General features: G+C 55.8%; 1 protein-coding gene across 3 annotated transcripts in view; it reads right to left on the bottom strand.

The window, feature by feature from the left end:
• RPS6KA2 (ribosomal protein S6 kinase A2) overlaps window positions 1-27,240 on the bottom strand; it is a 326,066-nt gene that overhangs the window by 7,670 nt on the left and 291,156 nt on the right. For all 3 annotated transcript variants that reach the window (XM_012776807.3, XM_012776809.3, XM_012776805.3), the window contains 6 exons: window positions 25,746-25,848; window positions 24,602-24,732; window positions 23,072-23,197; window positions 8,208-8,297; window positions 6,741-6,899; window positions 3,558-3,719 (listed from right to left, as the gene is read on the bottom strand). In XM_012776807.3, coding sequence (XP_012632261.2) covers window positions 3,558-3,719; window positions 6,741-6,899; window positions 8,208-8,297; window positions 23,072-23,197; window positions 24,602-24,732; window positions 25,746-25,848 — 771 coding nt within the window. The remainder of the gene's footprint in view (window positions 1-3,557; window positions 3,720-6,740; window positions 6,900-8,207; window positions 8,298-23,071; window positions 23,198-24,601; window positions 24,733-25,745; window positions 25,849-27,240) is intronic.

Raw genomic sequence — 27,240 nt, 5'->3', positions numbered from 1 at the left:
ACAGCTCAAGCTCACCGCTGCGCCACCGTCACCACCGACCGTCCGCCCACAGAACCCTTCCGTCTTCCCAAACCGGAGCTCTGTCCCCACTCGACTCCCCAGCCCCTCCCCCGTGCCACTCTGCCTCTGTGACGCCGACTCCCCTGGGGACCTCTGATGAGCGTGGCTGGCTTCACTCAGCACAACGTCTTCAAGATCTGTGTGCGTTGCAGCGTGTGTCCGAGTCTCCTACCCTTTTCAACGCTGAATAATGTCCCAGTGCATGCATTTGATACACACACTTGTTTCCACGCTTGCACTGCTGGGTCACCTCTCGCTTCTGCCTTTTGGCTGCCGTGAATGCCGCTGCTATGAACGTGGGTGGGCGGATACCTGTCTGAGTCCCTGCCTCCAACTCTTTTGGGCGTCAGTGGAATTTCCGAATGACGTGATAGTTCCATGTTTAATTTTTTGAGAACTGTTAGAGCAAGAAACATGTCACTGTAGCCTAGGACTGCGTCCTTCTGTAGAGGGCGATCCTCGGACACACTTACAGTCGAATAGCAGTAAAGAAGCAGGCTGGGCGCGGTGGCTCACGCCTGTGATCCTAGCACTCTGGGAGGCCGAGGCGGGAGGATTGCTCATGGCTAGGAGTTCGAAACCAGCCTGAGCAAGAGCAAGACCCTGTCTTTACTAAAAAAGTAGACAGAAATTAATTGGCCAACTAAAAATATATAGAAAACAATTAGCCGGGCATGGTGGCACATGCCTGTAGTCCCAGCCACTGGGGAGGCCGAGGCAGGAGGATTGCTTGAGCCCAGGAGTTTGAGGTTGCTGTGAGCTAGGCTCACGCCACGGCACTCTAGCCAGAGTGACAGAGTGAGACTTTGTCTCAAAAAAAAAAAAAAAAAAAAAGGCTGTAAGCGCTTGTGGACACTGCAGACTGCGGAGGTCAGCGTTCAATGTGCGGTTGGGGTTGCTGTGCTCGGTCTCCGCAGAGGTGAGGGCAAGAAGCCCGTCCTCCCATCCCTGTGTCCTGCCAGCGTGTGCCGTGACCATGGCGTGGTGCGTGTCCAGCCAGGACACGCTGAATGGATGGAGCTCTGGCCGGTCAAGCCCTCGCCTCACAATTTGTGAGCCGAGTGAGCCTTAAAAGTCGCTCAAACACATCAAGCTGGTTTTCTCTGCGCCTGTGGGAGGTGCCTGTTAACGGTTTGCCCCGACCGCCCCATACGGTGCATAGGAGTGAAAGTAAAACATATTGGTCTCGGCCGGGCGCGGTGGCTCACGCCTGTCATCCTAGCACTCTGGGAGGCCGAGGCGGGAGGATTGCTTGAGGTCAGGAGTTCTAAACCAGCCTGAGCAAGAGCGAGTCCCCGTCTCTACTATAAATAGAAAGAAATTAATTGGCCAACTAATATATATAGGAAAAATGAACCGGGCATGGTGGTGCATGCCTGTAGTCCCAGCTACTCAGGAGGCTGAGGCAGGAGGATTGCTTGAGCCCAGGAGTCTGAGGTTGCTGTGAGTGAGGCTGACGCCATGGTACTCACTCTAGCCTGGGCAACAGAGCGAGACTCTGTCTCAAAAACAAAACAAAACCAACCACACACTGGTCTGAGTGCTCTGCGGATGGGGAAGCAACGGAACACTGGAAGGCATTCTGTGACCCACAAACTCGGTGCTGGGGCGGCCAGAACGTGACAGCTCACAACGTCCCTGCTGGGTGTGAGCACGGAACTGAAGGCAGAGCGCCAGCAGCTCACGCAGGAGAGCTCCGGCCTCCGCGTTTGCCCGAGTCGGGACACGGATTTACAGGGACAGAAGGTGCCCGCCCCTCTCCAGGGAGAACACGGTGACGGCCTGGAGCCGTGTGGCTGGCAGCCTTTGCCCGCCAGCTCCTTGCCTGTCCCACAGCTGCCGCCCCCGAGACCCAAAGTCCTTTTCCTCCGTCTTGTCTCTGCTCTAAAACTCACTGTCCTTTGCTGAAGGCGTCGTGTGAGCTGGCACTCGGGGCCACCTCCTGGAGAACAGCTCCTTCCCTGGGTCTTGCTGAGCATATGTGAAATACCTGTGTTAATAAACCTTCATTTGTTTTTCCCTGTCAATCGGTTTTTTGTTTCAGGGGTCCATTCCAACTGAGCACCTAGGAGGATTAAGGAGACGCTGACTAAACAGGGCATTACTAGAGGCTATGCCCAGGTTGTTTTTAAAGGGGTCACAGGCTGCTCGAGTGGCCGGGTAACTCCTGGATAACCCAGTGGTGGCCATTCAGCCCACTCCGCCGGCTGTGTGTCCATCCACGTTTGGGCACGGAACGCACAGCACCTTTGCTGTGGCCCAGTGGCCGTGGGCTGCCTCTCAGACGGCCGACAGCCCCACCACTAGGTGCCAGGCTCGCCCTTCTCTGAGGACTTGCCGAGCGTGGCCCCGCTCACGCCAGCACAGCGCGGACACTGGGTGCAACCACGCAACCCAACGTCTGTTTTCAGTCCCGGCTCCCTCCCCCGGATGTGTCAGCAGCATCAGCCTCTGCCCTCCCCTGCCTCTGTTCGCCACGGCTCAGGGGCTGCTCAGGGGCTCGCGGTTGCTTTGCTGAAAAGCAAGACGCAGAACTTGTCTGCACAAACGTATCCATGCCTCCAGAACCCGACCGAAGCTGCCCCAGGAAACAGGAAAAGGGAGAAGTCCACCTTGCTGAGACTCTCCGACGTAGCCTATGGATTTATATGAGCTGCAAATCACCACGGAACCCCAGCATTCTTAAATTCGACAGCTGCCAACTTGCTCCTGTCAGGAAAAGCGACCCGGAGCAAGACTCATGGTGCAAGGAGAGTCTGCAAACGTCACTCTCTCCCCAGCTGCCGGACGCACTCCCGGCCACAGAGCGCCCGTCAGCTCCGCGTCCCCGTGCACCGAGAGCGTGATGGCGTTATTTCTCACGCCAGCTTGGAACAAACATGCAGCCCGGTCCAGTATGTCTGTAGCACGATGACAATTTTACATCAAAGTTTTTCCAGATGGGCACATGAAATGATAAACATGTTTGGGCCGGGCGCGGTGGCTCACGCCTGTCATCCCAGCACTCTGGGAGGCCAAGGCTGGCGGATTGCTCGAGGTCAGGAGTTCGAAACCAGCCTGAGCAAGAGCGAGACCCCGTCTCTACCATAAAAAATAGAAAGAAATGAATTGGCCAACTAATATATATAGAAAAATTAGCCGGGCATGGTGGTACATGCCTGTAGTCCCAGCTACTCGGGAGGCTGAGGCAGGAGGATCGCTTGAGCCCAGGAGTCTGAGGTTGCTGTGAGCTAGGCTGACGCCACGGCACTCACTCTAGCCTGGGCAACAAAGCATGACTCTATCTCAAAAAGAAACAAAAAACAAAACATGTTTGAGCAGGGTTGGCGGCAGAGTCAAAGGGCCTGGAAGGGTCCTGTTTCTCTTTCCTCACACCATGGCTAAGTGCGTCCAGGTGGCTCTGGCACACCCCACCGTCCGGCTACTTTGCAGGCAGCAGTAAGCAGGGGCTGCTCAGGGACTGGCGCCCCAGCTCCCGCTGGCCGGCCGGCGCTCACCTCGGGGGCCACGAAGTTCGCCGTGTAGCAGGGCGTCATCAGCAGCCCGTTCTCCGCGCGCAGCTGCTTGGCAAACCCGAAGTCGCAGATGCGGATGGATTCGGGGTTTCCGGACTCGTCCACGTACAGGATGTTGCTGGGCTTCAGGTCTCGGTGGACCACCTGGAAGGCAGGAGGATCACACCTGACGTGGGGGATAGGACGGGCAGGGGAGAGGACGGGGGAAGCGCCCCGAAGGTCGGGGGTTGCCCTGGAACCGTCCGCTTGGGGCGGATCCACGGCATGACGCGGGCGCTGTTTCCTCCCCCACCCTCACGTTGGCCACTCAGGGCCGAGCACCTGCTGTTACTTGCGGGCACTGAATGGCACTCGAGCCAATGGGTAAGCACCCGCCCGAGACGCCTGCAGGGCTCACTGCAGCTGTTACCGAGATGGACATGCGGTGAGTTCAGGTAAGGGGAGTAGGACACTGCTTAAAGATTGTAGGTGCGGCGGCTCACGCCTGTCATCCTAGCACCCTGGGAGGCCGAGGCGGGAGGATTGTTTGAGCTCAGGAGTTCGAGACCAGCCTGAGCAGGAGCGAGATCCCGTCTCTACTATAAATAGAGAGAAATTAGCCAAACAACTAAAAATACAAAAAAATTAGCCGGGCATGGTGGCGCGTGCCTGTAGTCCCAGCTACTTGGGAGGCTGAGGCAGGAGGATCGCTTGAGCCCAGGAGTGTGAGGTTGCTGTGAGCTAGGCTGATGCCACCACACGCTAGCCCGGGCAACAGAGCGAGACTCTGTCTCAGAAAACCAAAATGATACTCAGTCATTAAGTGTTTACTACGTGCCAGGCACTGTTAGGGGCTGGGGACGCAGCAGCGAGAGGCACTGACCAGGTGGCTGCTGTCACAGGCACACTGACCCCTGGGGGAAGGGCAGGGGCCGAGTGCTCACGCAGACGCCGCACGGTGGCACCTGTGCAGGTGGGTGGCAGGTGGTGGCTGAGCACCTGCCCTGGGGACCCGGCCGTGCGGACGGGGTGCACACCTCAGAGCACAGCGGACACTTAGAGCACAGGGCGCTGTCTTCCGCGGGGACACAGGGCCACTGCGAGGACACGTGGCGTGCCGTTGCACGGCTCGGAGGCTCCATGTCCCCACTGTCCTGTTAAATCCAGCGGGAGGACCAAGGGGGAGGTCGAGCCCCGCAGACGGAGGCCCCGAGACGGGGAAGTGGAAGGCTGCGGCTTCACTCCATTCCGCCCCCGTTCCACAGAAACAGCCCGCAAACGCAGCATGCCAGGGCCTCCCCTGGAGAGGCCAGGGCCTGTTCTGGGAGGCCGGGACCTGCTTGGCGCTCCCCAGCCACGGCGGCCGCACGGGACGGCCCGCTGTGCCGTCCTGGAAGGGCACCCCTGTTCAGAGAGGACCACGATTCCAACCTCACGACCACGCGCGCACAGCTGGCCACGGCGGTATTGCTGGTTCTCGAGACGAGGAGAAGAGACTGCGCACAGCTGAGTGCGGCGCGGGGCGGCCGCCGTCCTGGGAGGAGGTGGGTCTGGGGCTGAGAGCTGGGCCGGACCCCGGTGGCCGCACACCCACGTGTGACCTTGGGCAGAACACTCAACCCTCCTTCCTGTGCCCCAGGCTCCGCACCTGCACCACGGCTGTGACCTGGGCTTGGGAGTCTGTGAGTGAGCAGCTTGGACCAGAGCCTGGGACACGGCCACGGTGAGGACCCCGAGGGCCTCGGCTGTCGCTGTCATTTCTGTCTACGGTGCTCCTTCGAGTCAGCTAATGAGTCCAACTTTATATATCTCAAGTAACGATAATTCTAAATTTCCTTTTATCAAGGCCAAAGTATCTTTTTTTGTTTTCTTTGCTAAAATGCGTCCACATAAATTTAATTTATTAACACAGCTCCTGGATACACTATGTGTAGAAATGACTTTAGACCTGTGAAGGGTAGCAGAATGTGTCACCCCAAAATGTGCCACTTGGCAGAAGGAATATTTGAGCCGAAGACAATTGAGAAGACACAGATGTAAGAAAAGCTCCCTAGGCCGGGCTCGGTGGCTCACGCCTGTAATCCTAGCTCTCTGGGAGGCCGAGGCGGGTGGATTGCTTGAGGTCAGGAGTTCGAAACCAGCCTGAGCAAGAGCGAGACCCTGTCTCTACATGGCACTCTAACCTGGGGCAACAAAGCGAGACTCTGTCTCAAAAAAAAAAAAAAAAAAAAAAAAAAAAAGAAAGAAAAGCTCCCTGTCCTCCCCCTTTTTGCCCAAAAGCAGGATATAAATTGGTAGAAGTGTCCCCTCCCCTCTGGGCCAGGAAGGACAGCAGTTAATCGCGAGGACAATGCCAGACCCTGGCCACCCTGGAGAGCCCCAGAGCAACCCACATGGCAAACCCTGCTGACTGCCCCCCCCCTTTTTTGAGATAGAGTCTCTCTTTGTTGACCCACTCTAGAGTGAGTCCCGTGGCGTCAGCCTAGCTCACAGCAACCTCAAACTCCTGGGCTCAAGCGATCCTCCTGCCTCAGCCTCCCAAGTAGCTGGGACTACAGGCATGTGCCACCATGCTCGGCTAATTTTTTCTATATATATTAGTTGGCCAATTAATTTCTTTCTATTTATAGTAGAGACGGGGTCTCGCTCTTGCTCAGGCTGGTTTCCAACTCCTGACCTCAAGCAATCCGCCCGCCTTGGCCTCCCAGAGTGCTAGGATTACAGGCGTGAGCCACCGCGACAGGCCTGACCGGCCCTTATCTCCCGGGTCCCTCATATCCGCCTCCCATAGTTTGCTGCCATAGAAACTCGAGGTCCCTTCCCTTGTCCGGTCCCTTCTCTGCAGACGTGTTGCTCTGTGTCACAACGCTGCAGGAGCCCCGGTGCCGACTGCCCTTTGGGCTACTCACGGTGAGTGCTCCCAGGTGTGTGCAAGACGCACCTGTTAATGCCCCGTTGGTTTCTCTCCCATCAACCTGCCTTTGCCGGGGTGACCCACAGGCCTCGGCCGGAGCAGCCGGGACGGGCAGGGGGAGAGAGAACTCTCCCTCCCCTGCACCCTCACGGAGGCACACGGAGAGGGGCGACTGCACACGGACGGGACGCACAGACAACCTGGACTGCCGCCTCTGGAACCGGCAACCCCCTCCACGGTTCCAGCCCCCCAGCCCCGGCCCCGGCGCTCACCCCCTGGGAGTGCAGGTAGTCCATGGTCTTGGCGATGGTGCAGAGCACGTCGCTGGCCTCGCGCTCCGAGAAGCACCTCTGCCGCAGGATGCGGTCCAGCAGCTCCCCGCCCCGCATCAGCTCCATCACCAGGTACACGAACTTGCCGTCGTCGTACACCTGGGCGGGAGAGGGCGTGGGCCTCAGAGACGGGGTGCCGTCCTCGGCTGCCTGCCTCCCGGGCCCCTGGCCGCCGTGGGGGGGCCGCCACTGCAGAGGAGGTGGGAGAGGGGAGCGGGCGGGGGAGGCCGGGCTCTTGGGGTCCCGGGGAGGGAAGCGGGCTCCCGTGGGGAAGGAGCAGATAGATGGCCGTCCCCACCCACCCCGGAGGCTCTTCTCAGGACTAAGGCAGCGTCAACAACCCTCGGCTACTACGCAGGGACCGGGTGAGCTGGGCCTGAAGAGCGCTCAGTGGGATGTTCGGGTTCCCAGCTGAGAGGAGTCAGCTCATGACACTGCCCCGCCTCTGCGAGGTGGAGATATTTGGCTGCTAAGAAAGGTGGGGGTCGGCACAGCACCAGGCCAGGGCAGCTCCCTCGGGCAGCGCTTCCCAAACTCCACCGCGCACCGGGTCTCGGGGGATCCTGTTCGCTGCACGCTCTGCTCCCGCGTTTCCAGCCGGCTCCCGGGGCACGGCTGTGCTGTCGCCCCACGGCCAACGCTGAGCGGCCGGGCGCGGGGAGAGCGCAGGGGGGGGGGCGCAGAGCTGAGCCACCTCTCCAGGGCGGGGCTGCGGCTTCCGTCCACGCCAGCTCTTGCTCACGCACTCGGCTACCTTTATGCCAAGCTGGCATGTTAAGACCACGTGCATACCCCAGTCGCCATGCATACGGGAGACCAGGGTCGCTCCGGTATTTTGCGGCTCTGGGTGCCTGGTGCAGGGATCACTTTGAAGTTCCAGGGTGAGGGGGAAGAGGGAAAAAACTGCCTCCTCTCTCCCCTGGCCTTTGCGTGGTGCTCTGGGGCCTCCTGTCTGGCCCAACGTGTCGGATTCCTGCCCCCCCCCCCACACACTGGGAAAAGCACCAGCAGGGTCCCAAAGAGGCCAGGGCCACAGCCAGGGCCCTCTGGTCAGATCTGAGCCAGCCCCTCCCACCGCTTCCTTCCCTTTCATCTCGTTACATGTAGGCATGGCAACCAGAAACGCCCTCTGGGTTATAAGGCACACAGGTTACCTCCTCCTGCCGGGAGGACAGGAGGACGGGGGTGGGGGCTCTAAGGGGTTCGAGTGAACAGCCAGCGTCAGCCCCTGTGGTTTAGATGCGAGCGGTAGAAACGGGCTCAGGCTCACAATCTCGGCAGGATGAGCCGCTGCTAAAGCCCGCACAGAAACACTCGCTGCAGAAAACTCGCACCAAACAAACGCTAGCTCTTTCTGTGTCCCCTGGACAAGCAGCAAGCGGGGTCACTGCTGCACGAGCCACTTACGTCTTTGAGGGTGATGATGTTCGGGTGCTGGCCGTACCTCAGCAGGATCTCGATCTCTTCTGAGGGGTCCCTCTTGCTCTTGTCGATGATCTGGAACAAACACACACGGGCCGCTGAGAGGCTGGCCCGGCCCGCTCCCCGCCCCGCACGGGCTCGCCCCGACCAAGAGAACGTCAGCCAGCCTGGGAGCCCACGCCGCCCCTTTCTTCCCCAACGAGCACAAGACTGACACTTTTTTTTTTTTTTTTTTTTTGAGACAGAGTCTTGCTTTGTTGGCCAGGCTAGAGTGAGTGCCGTGGCGTCAGCCTAGCTCACAGCAACCTCAAACTCCTGGGCTCAAGCAATCCTCCTGCCTCAGCCTCCCGAGTAGCTGGGACTACAGGCACGCGCCACCATGCCCAGCTAAATTTTTTCTATATATATATTAGTTGGCCAATTAATTTGTTTCTATTTATAGTAGAGACGGGGTCTCGCTGTTACTCAGGCTGGTTTCCAACTCCTGACCTCGAGCAATCCGCCTGCCTCGGCCTCCCAGAGTGCTAGGATTACAGGCGTGAGCCATCGCGCCCACCAAGATTGACACTTTAAAAAATGCTTTTGGGCTGGGCATGGTGGCTCATGCCTGTAATCCTAGCACTCTGGGAGGCTGAGGCAGGATTGTTTGAGGTCAGGAGTCTGAGGTTGCTGTGAGCTAGGCTGACACCACGGCACTCACTCTAGCCTGGGCAACAGAGTGAGACTCTGTCTCAAAAAAAAAAAAACAAAAAAAAACAAAGAACTGCCTTCAGACACTAATTTAAGACATTACAAGGTTGGGTGGTGAAGGGGGAAGTGGGGAGCTCTCGCGGGGACCCCAACAACAGAACGCAAGTCCATCCACTCCGCGGGCTGTGGCTGGGCGGCCTGAGCTTTCACTTCGCTCCAAGATGCGCCTCCAGCCAGCGCGCCCCGCCGCTCTGTGGCCACAGGCAGGCACCGGGAGGAGCAGAGCTGTCGGTTCCCGCCAAGAGGCCCTGGGGTGGAGCGCAGGTGGCTCTGCTGGCACCGCCCGGTCACACACGAGCTCTGCCCCTCTGCTGCCCAGCCTGTGTGTCCCATGTCCCAGGGTGACAGGTGCAGTTGTCTCCGCACCACGGAAGCAGATGGCTGATACCTCCAGGGGTACCTCAACCACTCTGGTCCGGCGCTCACGGCCGCGCAACCTCGCCCACGCCGCACGCACAGTCCTCGCGGTGGTCTGTGCCGTGCATTGACGACAAGTCTGTTCTGCTCTTGTGTGACGAGGAAAGCTTGAAAGCACTGAGAGCTTGTTTTACTCTACAGGCAGCTTTCCTTGTCACGTAAATCAGAATAGGTAACACACACATATATGTTTCCATTACGTTATTTTTAAATGTTGACCATTTTATTTTGATAAATGAAAAATTAGAAAAGTCAATTCAAAATTATAGACGACGGTCGATGCTGGGCCGTGCCCGCTTATCTGTGGCTGTCGACTATAGTGGACGCTCGTACCGAAGCGGCTAATCACGGCCTCTGCCCCGCCGCGGGGGTGGGAGTGGTGGGGCCCACGCAGCAGGGGCGGGGAACCTCCCGACCGCCACGTGTGGCCCCTCGACCGGATCCACACGTCATAGAACAAATCCCTTTACTGAAAGGGTTTGTCCCGCAAAATTTGGACTCAGTGAAAAAGCTGCACCCAAGGACCCAGAGGCCCCATGTGCCCTGAGGCGGCAGGTCCCCACCCTGGAGGGGACTCCGTTCATGGGGACCCCACAGCACGTATGCTGCAAACAGCTCTCGGAATGGGGGAACCCCTTCCCAGCAGTGACTTGTTCCAGCTCTCGTGTTAGTTCCGCCTGATTCTAAATTGTCAAGCTGCTTGGAGAATGTACAGTCCTCTCGCTGCCAGAGTGCGAGGGTGAAAGGTCAAAGACTCTCACGGGGCTTTGCACACGCCCTCGTGCTAGTCTCTGGGTGGGCCAAACCCGGGTGGCACTTGACCCCCTGCAAGCACTCTGTCCCTCGGCCCGTTGCTCCTCTCCCCATTGCCGTTATAACAACTCACCACAGTGCCGGGCCTTGCCCCATCTGCCAAGATCTGCCAAGCCCACCGCTCAGCTCTGACCACGCACTGCCCTGTGGTGTGTGAGTGCTCACGGAGGCACTTGCGGGCCGGGGGAGAAGTTAGCCTCCCTTTCTGGACACAAAATTCTCTCCTCCTGCTACATTTGACTCCACTTTTAGCCAGAGCACCAGGATTACTATTTCTATCACTGACAAAGGGCCAACTAAAGATAATTCATCGTTGTAAAGTAGAGAGGTTTTTCAAGGATTATTCAACATGGAGGAGGGGTTCCTTCAAGTCCCAGAGCCTAGGGGGGTGCTGGGAGGCTTGTCGTACGCCTCTTGGGGGGATGCCAGCAGCAAGGGGTCAGGACTCCAGTGCCCCGACTGCCCCTGGCCGTCCCTCTCTCAGGGCTATCGGAGAAGGTTAAGGTGCATTCATGGATTTTTTTTTTTTTTTTTTTTAAGACAGAGTCTGACTCTGTCACCCGGGCTAGCGTGCCATGGCATCAGCCTAGCTCACAGCAACCTCAGACTCCTGGGCTCAAGCGATCCTCCTGCCTCAGCCTCCTGAGTAGCTGGGACTACAGGCATGTGCCACCATGCCCGGCTAATTTTTTTATATGTTTTTAGCTGTTCAAGTAATTTCTTTCTATTTTTAGTAGAGATGGGGTCTCACTCTTGCTCAGGCTGGTTTCAAACTCCAGACCTTGAGCGATTCTCCCGCCTCGGCCTCCCAGAGTGCTAGGATGACAGGTATGAGCCACCGCGCCCGGTCCATTCATGGATTTAAAAAAAAAATTAGTAGCAGGTTAATTTTTTTTTTCCAATTACAATTTCATGATGGAGTGATGTCTCCTTGGCACGAATCTGTGCTGCCACGGTGGGGCAGGGTGCGGAGACACAAGATAGAGGAAGGCCCCTGTCCTCTGCCAGGGACACCCTTCAAGGCACAGGAAGTGGAAAAGCAGACTCGGGGCAGGTGCATCCTACTCTGTCGCTTGTGTTAAAAACGGGGAAATACATGAACAGACACATCTACTTCCCTGTGTGTGCATAAAACAGCCCTGAAAGGAAAGAGAAAAAAAACTAACAACTTTGCCCTCCGTGGGGAGGGGAGCGAGAAGCTGGGGGGCCGTGGCAGGAGGTGACCCTGACTTACTCTCATGTGTATTTTTTGAATTTTGAACCATGTGAACATATTTATTCAAAAATTTCAAAATGTGTTTCACAAGCTAATATAGGAGAACAATATGACTTATAAAAAAATCTGATTAAGAATTACTGATTTGTCTATTCACTCCAGAATTAATTTTATTTCTATAAGTTCTTACAAGTTTTAAGAAAAACAATCAGTTTTTAAGAGATATATGACCTTAAAAATCCTGTTTACTATAAAAAACAATTTTCAAATTGTAGTAAAAGCACGCATGTGCAAATGGTGAGGCACGCTAAAATCTGAGCACTTTGGAGGCATTATCTGGTTAATTTGTTATAATTTGATACACATTTGAGCATGCATGTTGATTTTTATTGCATTTTAAACATCATATTTAAACCTTTCTCAATCTTTTAATTGCTTGGCAGAACTCCCAAAGCAACTTGGCCAACAGTCAAACACCATAAATCAGCTGTGCTCTAACGCAGCTTTTGGGGAAACAAAGGAATGTAAAAGAAGATTCTAGGTCCAGGTCCCACGGGGCGTGAGACTGCTGCTTCCTCTGCAGGGGAAATCAGCTGTCATTCAGCCGACATCCAGTTTGCGATTCAGGGCGTGAGCACCGCGGTGGCCGTGGGTGGCTCTGCCTGTGGCCGCTGCCCTTGTTGGCACCTGAACTTGCACTTCTGCAGGCTCAGCTCCTAGCGAGGGCCGGGAGGGTGGAGGAAGGCATCTGTTCCTCCCGGGAGGGCACACGGTTCCTCCAGGGGTGGCCCAGCCCTTGAGCCACCCCTAGCTGCGCCCTGGCTTCACTGTCCACTCTCACAGGGTCTCAGCAGCTCCCCGAGCCTCTCCGTGCCTGTTTCTTTTCATCTGTAGGAACTGGGATAATAGCAAGCATCTCCCTGGTTGTTGCTAAGACTTGGCAGTCAACACATGTCAGTCCCTTAGCACCCTGCCTGGTGTGCAGAAAGCACTGGGCTCAGTGAGATACTATTACAGCCATCGAGCGAGGTTCCCCTCATACCCTGGATAGGGGACCCGTGGCTGTGGCCTGCCACAGTTCCTGCCGCAAACACCACCGTCGCCCTCAACTCTGAATCTGCCCTTCAAGGCAATGCCGTGGAGCCGTGTGCTGCTCAGAAATAACGCCGGGAGCAGGAAGTGTTTTGTTAAAGGCTCTGGAAAGACAATCGGATGCCACTCACAAACGGGGTACTCCAAGGAGGGGTTTAATTAAGGGATGCTTTGCGGAATTGTCCGGAAGCCAGAGGGCAAAGCAGGGCCCCATGGAGGTGGTGGCCTCAGGGGCACAGGGGAGGTGGAGGGGTGTGTGCAGGGGACACGGAGACCCCCAGCCTGCAAGGGACGGCCCCCAGCGGGGTCCCGGCAGGAACAGGTCCTGACACTCGCCCTCCCGGTTGCCCGCCCGGCCCAGCGCTGGGCGGGGCTGCTCCACATCTAAGTTGCATGGACCTGACGCACGGCCACACGCCGTCCACATCCAGGATTCCGATCCTGGACCCTGTCGGGAAGTGCTGGCTGCTTCCACCTGTGACTCTTTCCTGGAATGTTTTTCTGCTTTTGTTTTTATTTCTGTTTTTTTTTTTTTTTTTTGAGGGAGGGTGAGCTGCTTGAGAGAGGTAAGGAAGAAGAGTCCGAGCGGAGACAGGGAGCAGGGGGGTGTGACTCCCGGTCCCCGAGCGGACAGCGCAGCCCGTGCACGGGACGTCTTGAGCACGTGGCTCGGCACGTGAGGGAAGGAACCGTCAGGTGACGTCAGTGATTTCTTCTCTATGGGGCTGGGTGCGTGGGAGTGATGTCGTTAGACTCGTTTCCAATTAGAGCAAGCCCGGCGGGACCGAGCTCCTCATGTGAGAATAGAATTGCTTTATAGTCTTTACTATGCAACAAGACCGAGGGAGGAGTTCCCCGGAGACGTGTTTTTCCCAGCGCGGGCTCCTCTCTGCAGGCTGGAGCTCAGACGACATCCAGGAACCACGAGGAAGGGGCAGCGCGGCTTCCGCTCAGTCTCCATTCTCACCTGCGACCTGCGCGGAGACCCCACGGCCGGCTGGTGGACAGGTGCTCCCGGCGCCGCTGTCGGATGAGCTGCGTGTTCCCACCTCCTTAGACACGTTCCGTTAAATTCCCAGGCGGGAATTCTGGCCTCAGCGACGGATGGCAGGCGACAGGGATTTTTCTCAGGAGTGAGCACATAGGTACATGTCGCATACGTGGTCGTCCCTGAAGTCGGTAACAGATGAGACTTCACCAGCCTGGACACACTTTCCCTCCTCCTCTTTGGTCTTTGTATTTCTCCGTCTTCCTTGTCTCTTCTGGGGCACTGAGCAGCCTGCAGGGAGGGGCTCTGGGGCCGACTATGCAGCTGGTGGCATCAGCTTGCAGGACGCGCTGGGTCGGTAGGGCACCTCACCGGACTTGCCGAAGGATCGATACCATATTTGTTTTTTTTTTTTTTTTGAGTCTGAGTCTCACTCTGTTGCCCAGGCGGCAGCCTAGCTCACAGCAACCTCAAACTCCTGGGCTCAAGCAATCCTCCTGCCTCAGCCTCCCCAGTAGCTGGGACTACAGGCATGCGCCACCATGCCCGGCTAATTTTTTTTAATGTATATATATATATTTTTATATTTATATAGTTGTCCAGCTAATTTCTTTCTATTTATAGTAGAGACGGGGTCTCGCTCTTGCTCAGGCTGGTTTTAAACTCCTGACCTCGAGCAGTCGCCCGCCTCGGCTTCCCAGAGTGCTAGGATTACAGGCGTGAGCCACCACACCCGGCCCAATATTGTGTTTGAAGCGAGGGTAGCAGAACATGTCATCACAGGCAGAACTTAACACACACCTTCTTTACAGTGTGACCTGTAAGACTAATTTAAACAAATGACACGGAGAAAAAGCTCCAGCTTTTTCCTGGTGGGAAAAAATTGAAATTTACATGCCAATCAGTTCTCCTAAAAATAAGCTCTATTCATGCCACACATCTGTCTTAATTCCATTTCTTTTTTGGTTGCCCAATCACAGACACAGCATGAAAACGAGACCAGCAGCGCTAACGTTGTCATGAACGGTCTGATGTGAAGGCGAGCTGGAGCCCTTCCCGGGAGAGCCTGCCCAGGCCTGGCCGAGCCTGGGGGGGCCCCACTCGCCCCCGTAATGAAGAACCGGGGTGACACACGCCCTCACACGATTCCAACGAGCTCACTCTATCTCTATCTGATCCTGTTGCTAAAGCAAACTAAGGGTCTTTTTTTTTTTTTTTTTTTTTCATTATATAATGGTAAAGGGAGAACTAAGGGTCTTTTAATGAGCAACGTAAGGAGAGCGTGGAAAGGCAGAGTAGCTATGCCGGAAGGCCTGCTTCCCTCCAGGAAAATCCGGCCACCGCTGACGGTCCAAGCCCGTGCCCCGTGCAGCCTTTCAGGCAAGTGAAGGAGAGGTTTGAACTCGGCGCTGCCGATGGACAGGCGTGTGTCACGCCTGCGTGTCTGGACACGCAAGGGCCAGGAGAACAAGCAGAAACGACGGAGGGGCTCGTTTAAACTTCAAATGCTTGCGCTACGTCCTGCTTTCTGCAAGAGCCTCTGGTTCCATGACCAATAGAATTCCTGCATGGCTAGATTTTGAGTTCCCTGAGAGGAGGTCCATGTTCTGATTCAGAACCTAGCTCCGCGTCTGCTGCAGAAAAAGCATCCAATAAAAATAAATGCTGTGTCAATGAACTAAAGTGACCGGCTTTCTGGACGAGGGGAGCTGTGCAGAACGAGATGTACTCTATGAGCAAGAAGTGCGCTATTGAACAATTATAGCATAAACTGGGATTTAAAAAAATTCAAGGCCGGCCGCAGTGGTTCATGCCTGTCATCCTAGCACTCTGGCCGAGGCGGGCGGATTGCTCGAGGTCAGGAGTTCGAAACCAGCCTGAGCAAGAGCGAGACCCCGTCTCTACTATAAATAGAAACAAATTAATTGGCCAACTAATATATATATAGAAAAAATTAGCCGGGCATGGAGGTGCATGCCTGTAGTCCCAGCTACTCGGGAGGCTGAGACAGGAGGATTGCTTGAGCCCAGGAGTTTGAGGTTGCTGTGAGCTAGGCTGACACCACGGCACTCACTCTAGCCTGGGCAACAAAGTGATAGACTCTGTCTCAAAAAAACAAAATTCAAATTTGAAGTAAAGCTCCTGACTCGTATTTTTCCTTTAATCAACGGTTGTCCCTGACACTACCAAGGATGATAACAAAGGACAACGAGAAGCCTCTTCATCTATCCACTAAGATTTAGGAAGCTGCTGCCGCGTGCCGGATTTCTCGAGGTGCCAGGACTATGGTGAACCCCAAGCAAGCCCTTGCTCCCCGGGCGGATGCCCTGGCGGGCTGTGCACGCAGACAGGAAACAGCCCGAGACAGGCGCTGTGAAGAAGGAAACTCAGGTGGAGGAGGGCGAGGGACAGGAGGGGGGTGGGAAGACGCTCTGGATAAGGACACCCTCCCCCTGCTAGCAGAGACCCGTGGGGGCGAGACACCCCCGAGGGACTGGGGAGGAAAGTTCCAGGCCCAGGGGAGCAGGTGCAGTGCCGCCCACAGGGAGCTTTGCGTGCTGTGGGAGCAGCGGGCAGATTGGTGGCCCCGGAGCGGAGTGGGCAGGGGAGACCGACGGGGGCGGGGCTAAGAGGCGCCAGAGGACAGCGTCATGGGGGCCTTCCTGGTGGCCGCAAGGACGGTGGATTCTGAGCGAGATGGAAAACCACTGGAGGAGGGTTTTGAGCAGGCGAGGACGAGATCCGACCCAGGTTTTAGGAGTTTAATTTTGCCTGCTGTGCAGGAAACTGACAGCAGCAGGCCAAAGTGGGCAAGTGTGGGCCGTGTGGAAGCCACGGAAAGCAGCCGGGTAAGGGGCAGCCACCGCTCGGCCGGGACGGAAGCAGAGGACGGGCCGGGTCTGGAGCTTTCCGGAGAGGAAGCGGATCAGGGGACTCCCGGGTCAAGGCCACAGAACGGGAAGGACGGAACGGCCTGGGAGACAGAGCCTCGGTTTCTGAAGACCTCCCCGCCCTCCTCCTCCTCCTCCTCGGACGCTGAGAATGTGGCGCCCCACACAGGCCAGCGTTTCTGTAGTGGATTAACTCTGACACGTGCATACAGTTGGCCCTTGAACAATGTGGGGCTCAGGGGTGCGGGCCCCCCAGGCAGTCAGAAATCGACGCATCACTTTTGACTCCCCCAGAACTTAACTGCTGACAGCCTGCTGTCGACCGGACACCTTAGCAACAACATAAACAGCCGATTGACACGTATTTCGTGTGTTATACCTACAACGTGCTGTATTCTTACAATAAAGTAAGCTAGAGAAAAGAAAGCGTTACTGAGAAAAATCATAAAGAAGACAAGATACATTGGCAGGACTGCGCTGTATTTATCGACACCTGTTTACATCATGTGTTTACACCCTCTGTTTATGATGCACCGTCTGTCTGCAATGGTGGCAGCCACAGCCCAGACCGAAGTCTATGGCATCTGTCAAGCAATTAGACTTTTTCTTGTAAATATCGTGACTTTGCTTTTTGGGAGCAAGCCCAGCATCACTGTGGCACTTCACGTAGGCCCCACGGTGCTATTCGAGGATTACAGTATTGCACTATACACGATGAAAAATATGAGGGAGCTTCGAGAGATCACTGTTGACTGCAATTCGAAATTTACCAGAGAAATGAACTGCTTACACCGAGATCATCAGTGTCTCATAGTGTTTTTTTGGTTTGTTTGTTTGTTTTTTGAGACAGTCTCACTTTGTTGCCCAGGCTAGAGTGAGTGCCGTGGCGTCAGCCTAGCTCACAGCAACCTCCAACTCCTGGGCTCAAGCAATCCTTCTGCCTCAGCCTCCCAAGTAGCTGGGACTACAGGCACGAGCCACCATGCCTGGCTCATTATATATATATATTAGTTGGCCAATTAATTTCTTTCTATTTATAGTAGAGACAGGGTCTCGCTCTTGCTCAGGCTAGTTTCAAACTCCTGACCTCGAGCAATCCGCCCGCCTCAGCCTCCTAGAGTGCTAGGATGACAGGCGTGAGCCACCGCGCCCGGCCCTCACAGTGTTTTTTGTTTGTTTGTTTGTTTTTTTCATTTTTTTTTTTTATTTCGGCATATTATGGGGGTACAGATTTTAAGGTTTCAATAAATGCCCATTTCCCCCCCACAGTGTTTTAAACAGATACTCGCAAGACATGAGCTCACTGCAACAGTAGCAGGAAATTATCGCAGTCTTATACACTGTACTTTAATTTTATGTAGTTATGATTTAATACCGCATCTTTACATTTATGTTTCTCTTGACTGCAGATGATACCATGTAAGTGTCTGTGTGTGCAAGTTTTGATAAATTTAAAATTTTTATAATAGATTTGTGTATATTTTATAGTAGTAAATGATAAAATAGACTAGCATCTATCTACATATTTTATGCATGAATGATATATCTGACTTTTTCTTATTTTTTTGATATTTCTAGGCTATGCAGGTCATCTGTGAGTTTTTTCAAATTGTCACACATCTCTAAACAATTTTCTAATACATTTATTGAAAAAAAATCTGCATATAAGTGGACACTCAACATTCAAACCTGTCTTGTTTAAGGGGCAACTGTATACATATATTTTCAAATTCGTATATATTTCCCTTACCTATATAATGCCAGGAAGCCTTCCAAATTGGCACTGTCTGGAATATGTACCTGATTACGCTAACCCATAGAGACTGAAGAACAAAATACAAATAAATAACTCCCTCTCTCAATTCTTATAAAGTGAGTACAGCACCTTTGACGAAATAAGAATATTAATTATTCTTTCTTTCAAATACATCTCTCCCCTTCCCTTCCGATCTTACTCAATCACATTTACCTTCAGCACTTGGTAATTCCATTTTAATCTTATTTTAAATGATGGGTGCCCTTATGCTCGGACATCTGTGCAGTCACATGTCACGTCGTTTCAAAGTCCTGCACGATTTCCTCCAACAATGGCCTCGGGGCGGGTTGCACAAACAAAGGCAGACAAGTCTTACATTAGAGCACTTGGCTGTTCCGTCCCAGTGAAATGGCTCCCCGTTATTAGAAAGTAGGGCACATCTGTGCCGACAATACATCTGATAGAAGGAGGAGGAGGCCCTGGGAGAACAAAATAGCTTTTCTCATCCAACAATGAGCACCCTGGCCGGGCCACTGGGCAGCGCCCTACACCCGATCCAGCTCCCTACATCCGATCCAGCCCCCAACCGTGTTTGTGAGGAGGAAGAGGGTGTGTACCCTGACCTCCTGTCCTCCTGCTGAGGCCACCCTGTCCTGGGGGAGGACCCTGGGCTCCTAGTGCTGCTGGCCCAAGTCGGGGGGGGGGGCAGGGGCCAAGGGACTCAGATTGTCATTCAACCCACGCCAACTGCATCACCGCTACACGCAGGATTCTGTGCTAAATAAAGCTTTTAGAATCGGTCTCACCAATTTTAGGACCAATTCTAGTTGTCACTTCCCGAAATCTTTAGCACGGTGCCCCGCACGTAGCAGGGACTCAGTTTAAAAAATGCGGCTGCAAATAAACACAAAACTGGTGATCTCGTTGACCGGGAAGGTCCCTGGGTAAACTCGGTCTGAGCATAACCCTAAATGTAGTTTATATGAAGACTGGGCAATCATAGCGGCAAAGTCAGGAACCTATGAGATGTAGAAATAACGTAAAGCAAAAACGTACCGATATTCCAGGACTGTGAGAACCACTGTGGCCCCACAGCAGCAGCCCCAGGCCTGGCACCTGAGCCACACAGGGGCGGAGAGCCACCTGCCCTCCTCCTCCTCCGGGACCTGCTCTCTGCGTCACCGCTGGGCTGCAGCACGTAGGAGACACCGAGCTCTCGGTCACATCATCATCCTGCTGCTAAAACAGTCACCAGAAACCCCACCCCGTCTCCACAATATCAGCCCCCTGGACCTTGTCCCCGGGACCCACCCCACCCAGAAGGATGCTCTGGGCCGGGCTTCTCAGCCTCGTCCCGGGGCCTGTCCTGTGCATCGTAGGACATCACATGGCACCTCTGACTCGTATTTACTAAGGCCAGGAGCACCCCCTGCCCCAGCTGCAAAAACCAAAATAGCTCCTGTCGCGGCCGGTGTCCCCTAGGTGGCAACTGCGTATGACCACGCTCGGCAGAAAGCACCGGAGTTGGGTCACAGCCCTCACTGTCCAGTCAAGACTGCCGCATTCTCTTTCCACTCATCGCCCCGGGGACGTTTCCGAGCATCCCTGCAGCCGGGCGAGGAGGACGCGCTGTCCGGCGCTGACTCTCAGAGCGCCGTGGACCCCTCCCCGCCGCGAGCCCTGTGCGGACGGGGACAGCTGGACCGGTTAGCTGTCAAGGGGCACCTCGGAGCCTACAGCTGAATTCTAGGGAGCGAATCTCAGCGGGACATTTGCGGAGCTGACATTCAACTCACACACCCAGGATTAACGGCCACGTTCTTGGTTCCACGTTACGCTAGAAAACACTGCGCTTCGCGGTCTCTCGGCTCTCCTATTGGTAGGTGGGACCTGCTGCTCGTTAGCAAGTTAGCTGACCCCGGAGAAGCCAAGAGCATTTCCACTGCAGTCCACGTGGGAAGTGCTGAGGGCGAAGTGGAACGTGATCTGCACGTGCCGAGGCCGCGCTGGGCACCTGGACCCATGCTAAAGTTACAGACAGCCCTTTGCCGCGAAGCTCTGTGGCACCTGCGTGCCCACCTTTGGAGGAAAGGCAGGGTGTGTCCGCACTTAGGGAACCGAACCTGCCACCACTCCCATCATCAGCTGAACATGCTTGTGAAATAGCTCCGGGCCTCGGGGCCACCTGGGCCACCAGCCGCATCTCGATGAGAAGTCCCTGGTCTCGTGGGTGCTGCTCCTTGGGTGGGGTTAATTAACCTCCTGGGCGGGGTTGATGTAAGCATCTTCCAGACGGTGAGTTACGACCCGCTGTAGATTCGGAAAGGATGAGGGAAGTCCCTGTCACCTCCACCAGCTACGCTGGTCCAGGGAACGTCAAGGCTTGCAAGAAAGAGAAGAAACAGGAAGACGCGGCTCCTCCTTCTACCGTCCCCTGGAGCCACAGCGCCCGGCTCCGTCCCCCGGGAGAGCCGTTGCCGAAACTCCCCTGGGTCTGGCTGCAGCGGGTCCCTGGGGACCGAGTGAGAAGCCACTTAACAAAGCCGGAGTCAGAGGGTGTCTTTGTGTGAGGGTTGGATAGGGGCTGCCAGGAGAAGGCACAGCCCTGCCCTCATCAATGGGGGGTCTATTCGCAGAGCACGGGACAGGCGCTCAGCGGACTCACAGTCGTCGCCGGCTGTTTCTGGAAGGTCGCCGCGGTTGCTGGGCTGGCCACACAATAGGCGCCTGTCTCTGTGCTCGCTGGCAGGCCGCGCTTGTTTCCAGGACTGCCGCTGGCCGCCCGACAAGCAGTCTAAAGAAGTTCTGTGGGCGACGAGCCACGCAGAAGAAACGCTAAGAAGCCCACGCACGCTTGCGCAGCGAACGTGGGACATGTCTCCCCGTGTACGTCGGACTCTCTGGTCTAGAGCAGAGTGCAGGCCGGGCGCGGTGGCTCACGCCTGTCATCCTAGCTCTCTGGGAGGCCGAGGCGGGCGGATCGCTCGAGGTCAGGAGTTCGAAACCAGCCTGAGCAAGAGCGAGACCCCGTCTCTACTATAAATAGGAAGAAATTAATTGGCTAACTAATATATATATATAGAAAAAAAATTAGCCGGGCATGGTGGCACATGCCTGCAGTCCCAGCTACTCGGGAGGCTGAGGCAGGAGGATCGCTTGAGCCCAGGAGATTGAGGTTGCTGTGAGCTAGGCTGACGCCATGGCACCCTAGCCTGGGTAACAAAGCGAGACTCTGTCTCATAAATAAATAAATGAGCAGAATGCAGGCTGACTCTCCACGGCTGCTGCGTCTGGACGTGGGGACGGCGTCTGGGAACAGCAGGTGTCCGCCCTTCAAACCGTCCCAATGACGAGATGGAGGAGCAAGAAGAAACAACCCCCCAGCAGTCCAAATCCCAGAAGTCCACCGAGCCCCTGTGCCACGTGCGGGAGAGGAATCACTTCACAGCACGACAGCACTCCAATGCCACCGATGGACATTCTAGCAGGACAGGGACCCTCCCTCACTACAGCCCCACCCCAGCGCCCCAGGACTTGTAGAGCATGACACCCCTGCTCCCTCTGACCTCTCCGTCCTGTGCTCACGACACTGGGCAGAATGAACTCGGAGACGCTATCAGAGGGACTCCCAAACCAATTGTCCCTCCATACCTAAACATTTTTTTTTTTTGCTTGAGAAATCCAGGATAAATCTGCCAATCACCCATAAATTCCTGACCCAAACTGAACCAAGGGACCTGAGGTTTTCGGCTGGTGTCTGTGGTGTCAAGGCTGGGTGTTTCCCGGCGCAAGCAGCACAGGGTAGACGTGCCCAGTGAGTCCGTGGGCTCCACCTTTTTAGAGAACGTGCATTTTCACAGAACGGCAGTGGAGCTGCGAACACACTAGGATGGAATGGGGTCCCCTCACAGCAGTCCCTGATTTGGACAATCTTGTCAGAGTTCATGAAAATCACAATTGATGAAAATTACTCCTCTGACTCTCCTGCCTGGCTGGGCAGGTTCCATCTCCCCCCCTCAATGTCCCTGGAAGAGCTGGGGCAGCGCCATGTGCGGCAGACGGGTCTGGGGGGAAGCCAGAACGGTCCCCCCGTCGAGACGGCGAGGACCTCGCCCCTCGAGAGCCTGGAGCCCGGCCCCGTGGGGGCGCGGTGGTGTTGGGCGCCCCTCCCTGTCCTGTCGATGGGATGCACGGCGTGTGCTTTGCTCGTGCACCGGGTTCTGATTAGCAGGAAGCTTTACCTTTAATCTACATTTTACCAACCAGAAACCTCTGGAAATTGGTATGCTGGGTTCCCAGGTGCAGTATTCAACCGAGCAGCAATCACAGAAGCTAAAGGTACAGACTGTCAAGTTGGAGCACAGCTATGTTTCCAGGTACCGTTACTGATGGTTGGGACTAAGACCACTCGTTCCCTGCTGACGTTTTTGCAAAAAATTCATACTTTTTTATACTACTTATAAAATTTATGCTTTTTTTATAATACATAGAAGTTTATACTTCTGTGTGTTTCTCTGATTATTTTTTAGTGGCTATGTTTTCCTCCCTCTCTTCCTCCCTCTCCCTCTTTTCTTTCCTTCTTTCCCTTGCCAAATGCTACACCTGTCCCCCAACTCTATGCTCTCAACACACTGGGGACCCGCAGCCTTTATTCCTGGTATACATCACACGTGAAACCACTAAAGGTGGTCAGTTCCTACAGGTTGGATGTGACGAAATATTCCTGACTCGCAAAACGGTCTTTCAGCGGGTGGCCGAGTACCAAAGCAGACCAAACTCCATCGTACCAGCGCGTGGAAACTGGAGACCGAGAGACTGCTTGCCCGGGCTCGGGTGTTCCTGCCGGGGTCTGCGCACCCGCACCGCGCTCACCCACACAGAACCGCGTTCCCGCACGGGGCGCCGCCCCGGCCACGCCCGCCTCACCTTCACGGCGTACTCTGCGTCGGTGGCTTTGTGCACGCAGCGCTTGCACACGGAGTAGGAGCCCACCCCGATGTCCTCCTTGATCTCGTAGCCGTCGGTGAAGTGGACGTTGTTCCCGTGCAGCTGCTGCGGGGGGCGGAGAGAGGGAGGGCGTCAGGAGGCGCCCACAAAGGCCCGGCGCACCCACCCCCCCCCCACGCACACACGGGGCGGGGCGAGGGCTGGACTGGGCACCGAGGACAGCGAGCCCAGGTCACAGAGCTGCTCAGTGCTGGCTCTAGACCCACGTCCCCACCCTCTCTGAGTCCTTGGGTTACGGCTCTTTATTTTGAGCCACCAGATCACTCTGCATCCCCTGGCTGGCCACGTTCCTCCCTGAGATCTGAGAAAGGGTCATCGGGAAGCGGAAAGAGGGACGTGCTTGCAGCTGCCCGGTGTGTGGCTCTCACGCCTGCGTCCGGAGCGGGAACCCTGACGGACACGCCCCAGGGGAAACACGGCTGCAGGAAGCCCAGTCTCAGCCTGCTCCCCTGCGTCCACGGCCCTGCGCCACCCTCTCGACAGAGGCAAGAAGCCACCAACGCGGTGCGGGCTGCCACGGCCAGCGCCCCCTTTACACTCGCTGCATTCTTCCAAAAGGCCACGGGGAGAGAAGCAGCGTGGAAATCCACTGGCATCCAACTCACCCCGACTCTGTTCTTTGTTCTTTTTTTTTTTTTTTTTTTTGAGACAGAGTCTCGCTTTGTTGCCCAGGCTAGAGTGAGTGCCGTGGCGTCAGCCTAGCTCACAGCAACCTCAGACTCCTGGGCTCAAGCAATCCTGCTGCCTCAGCCTCCCGAGTAGCTGGGACTATAGGCATGCACCACCATGTCCAAATAATTTTTTCTATATATATTAGTTGGCCAATTAATTTATTTCTATTTATAGTAGAGACAGGGTTCTCGCTCTTGCTCAGGCTGGTTTCGAACTCCTGACCTTGAGGGATTCTCCCGCCTCGGCCTCCCAGAGTGCTAGGATGACAGGCGTGAGCCACCACACCCGGCCCTTGACTCTATTCTTAAGTGAGTTTAATTATAACTCCTTCTTAGCGTTCTCCGTATTCTGGTTACACTTATCACGGGGAAAATGCCTTATAAAAACGTGATCTTCCACGGACCTCCCAAAGAGGACTGCGTTTCACGACAGGGAAACGGCACGCAGAGATCTAAGCGCCGTCTTGGGGTGCTGGCCGGACTCCACACAGCAGGGTGCCCAAGTCCCCGCCACAGACACACTGTGGTGACATCTTCTAGGACATTTCTCCCTCTTGGAGGTCAGTGTGAAGTAGGTGCCGAGCGAGCTCAGACCACCCGGGGACCACGGCGGCGGGGGTCGCCGCGGCAGGCGCTCGGGAGCGACGGGCGTGTCGGGAGAAGACTGGCGCCCGCCGCCCTGGCACCAGCACCCGCTGGCGGAGGCCGTGGGGGACCCAGGGCCCGGCGGCAGCCACACGCTCCTTGTCCACCCCCCCCGGGAGGCGAGCGGGGTTACCTGCACGATTGGGTGGACGGGAACTGTGTGCAGGTCTTGTTGCGAGGGCTCCTGGACCAGGCTGGAGGCCACAAAGCTGAATCCCCGGAACAGGTGGTGCGAGTTGGCGCTGGGGGGCACGCCGGGGGAGTCTGCGGGGCAGTGGCAGGGTGAGACCTCGCCAGGGCCGCACAGCCTCGGGCTGAAATGATAGCGTGTGCCTGTGTGCGGAGGGAGTGGGCATGTGCGTGTGTGTGCGTGGCGTGTGCATGCCTGCGTGTGGTGTGTATGCATGTGCATGTAACACGTGCATGTGTTGGAGGGGAAGGCAAAACGGACATGTAGACCTGCTGAACCAGATGAAATTGCTTTATTTTGGGTGGTGCTAATGGTTTGATTTTTAAGTGGCAAAAATGCCTACAACAAAAACTTTAGGATGATCACCTTTTTTTTTTTTTGAGACAGTCTTACTCTTGTTGCCTGGGCTAGAGAGCCGTGGCGGCAGCCTCGCTCACAGCAACCTCATACTCCTGGGCTCAAGCGATCCTCCTGCCTGCCTCAGCCTCCCGAGTAGCTGGGACTACAGGCATGAGCCACCATGCCTGGCTAATTTTTTTTCTATATGTTTTTAGTTTGCCAATTAATTTCTTTCTATTTTTAGTAGAAACAAGATCTAGCTCTTGCTCAGGCTGGTTTCAAACTCCTGACCTTGAGCGATCCACCCGCCTTGCCCTCCCAGAGTGCTAGGATTACAGGCATGAGCCACTGTGCCCGGCCAATCACATCTTTTCGTTTGCTGCCTTATGAATGTACTGAACATTCTTAATCATAATCCTCCACCCCTACCCACTCCGGACTGAGATAAAGAGCCGACTACAACCTCAGGATGGAAGTGTCAGGGAACGCAGGGAATACCGCACCCTTAGCATCCGGTCTCTCTAGACCACCTTGATGACTTCCTAAGTGCATGCCGCCCAGGGAGGAGAAGAGCTTGGTTCTACCACTTAGACCTCTATCACTGAGCAGAGAAAACAAGACCAGTCGGAACTGGTAGTTATTTTCCGTGGAAAGCACCCTTGGGCGTGGGAGTCCGGCTCCTGGACACCTGTCCCTCAGGAGCCAGGTAGAAGACCCCACCCACGGGAAGAACCGCTGAGACGCACACCTGTGGGTGTCCGCGCCGTGAACTCGGGGTCGAAGTGGAAGGTGTCCTCGGGCCTGCCCACTGCTGGCTTGAACGGCGGCTTGATCTCCTTCCGGTACAGCTTCTGCAAGGACAGAGGACAGGGCGCTGGGGAACCCCGAAAGACCAGGCCACCAGGCACCTGCCGCGGGAGGCAAAGACGCTCCTACCACGCGCCGTGCCAGCCTTCGTCTGACTACTCCGAAATACGTGTGAATACATAAAGAACATAGTGTAACATGCGCACACGTTATACGTATTACAGACAACTATAATTACACACCATGTGAAACATACAAAAGGCATAGTTTGAGATACAGGGGTTTGGGGACATGCTAAGTGTTCTTCATTTCAGGGCAACAGTTTTCAAAATTCTTTTTGGTAGGAGAACTTTTTTCTCCAAGCAGAATCCTACAGGACGGCACCGCTGGCTCCCGCCCAGGACACAGTGTGGAGGGACACCTGGTCCCGTCCTCCGCCCGGGACTGCAGAGCCGGCACCGTGGAACTTCAGCTCTGCGGACTCCGTGCAACTTCGGCTCTGCGGGGACTCTGGGAGTGCTGGGCGGGGCACACTCCAGGGTCCTGGCACACCAGGCCTGTGCCCTGGGGACCTTGGCGTGTCACATGTCACGGGTCAACCCAGCAGTGGCGCCCAGACCCCCTGCTCAGGGTCCATGGGAGCACCTGCATCTTCCCACAGCCGCGGCCAGGCGGAACCTAGTTCCCGCATACGGCCTCCGACAGGACACAGGACGTTGCAGCTGCACCCCGCCCATCTTGGGGCTGCCTCCCTGACGGCGCTTTCCAAACCCCACGTGCTGCTTTCCATCCTCAGGGCCGCCGCCCACTCTGCTGGGCTGACTCTATTTAAGGAAGCCGGGCGGGGGGGTCTTGCTGCACCCCCTGAGCACAAAGTTTTCCTAATCCTGCCTGGCCGGGGGTCCCCCAGGTGTCTGCCGAAAACACCCAGGCCCTTTCTTGGGCATTTCTGCTTAGCAGGTCTGCAGCTCGGCCCTTGAGTGGGGACCCCGATGGGGGCAGGGCTGGGAAACGACACGGCGACCCGAGTGCGAGTCGGCTCTGCGTCTCTCAGGGGTGCTGGGCTTCATCAGAGGAGGAAGCTGAGGCTAGGAGAGGAAGAGTGACTAGTCCAAGGCCAAGGGTGAGTGGGGCAGACAGGGACGAGGGTGGGGTCGCCGACCCTCCCTGTAACTGGGGCTGGGCATGAGTTATGGGGGACAGCCGTGGGAGGGAGGGACGCCGGGGTGCACTTGGGAGCCGACAGAGGAGAAACCGTGATTCAATTCAGCCCCCAATTATCCGGTCGCTTCCTGCCCTGGGTGAACAGCTTGCATCAGGAATCGAGTTACTCTTCAAGCCCTTTCCAGAAATAGCAAGACGCTGCTGTCTGTGGTGGCGCACCCTCGGGCGGGAATAAACTCCCAGCTGCACTTGCTGAGGACGTCTCAGCAGCC

This window comes from Microcebus murinus, chromosome 5 (assembly GCF_040939455.1).
Source record: "Microcebus murinus isolate Inina chromosome 5, M.murinus_Inina_mat1.0, whole genome shotgun sequence".
NCBI lineage: Eukaryota > Metazoa > Chordata > Mammalia > Primates > Cheirogaleidae > Microcebus > Microcebus murinus.
The sequence above is the reverse complement of the archived record's forward strand: the minus strand, read 5'-3'. Positions and strand labels throughout refer to the sequence as shown.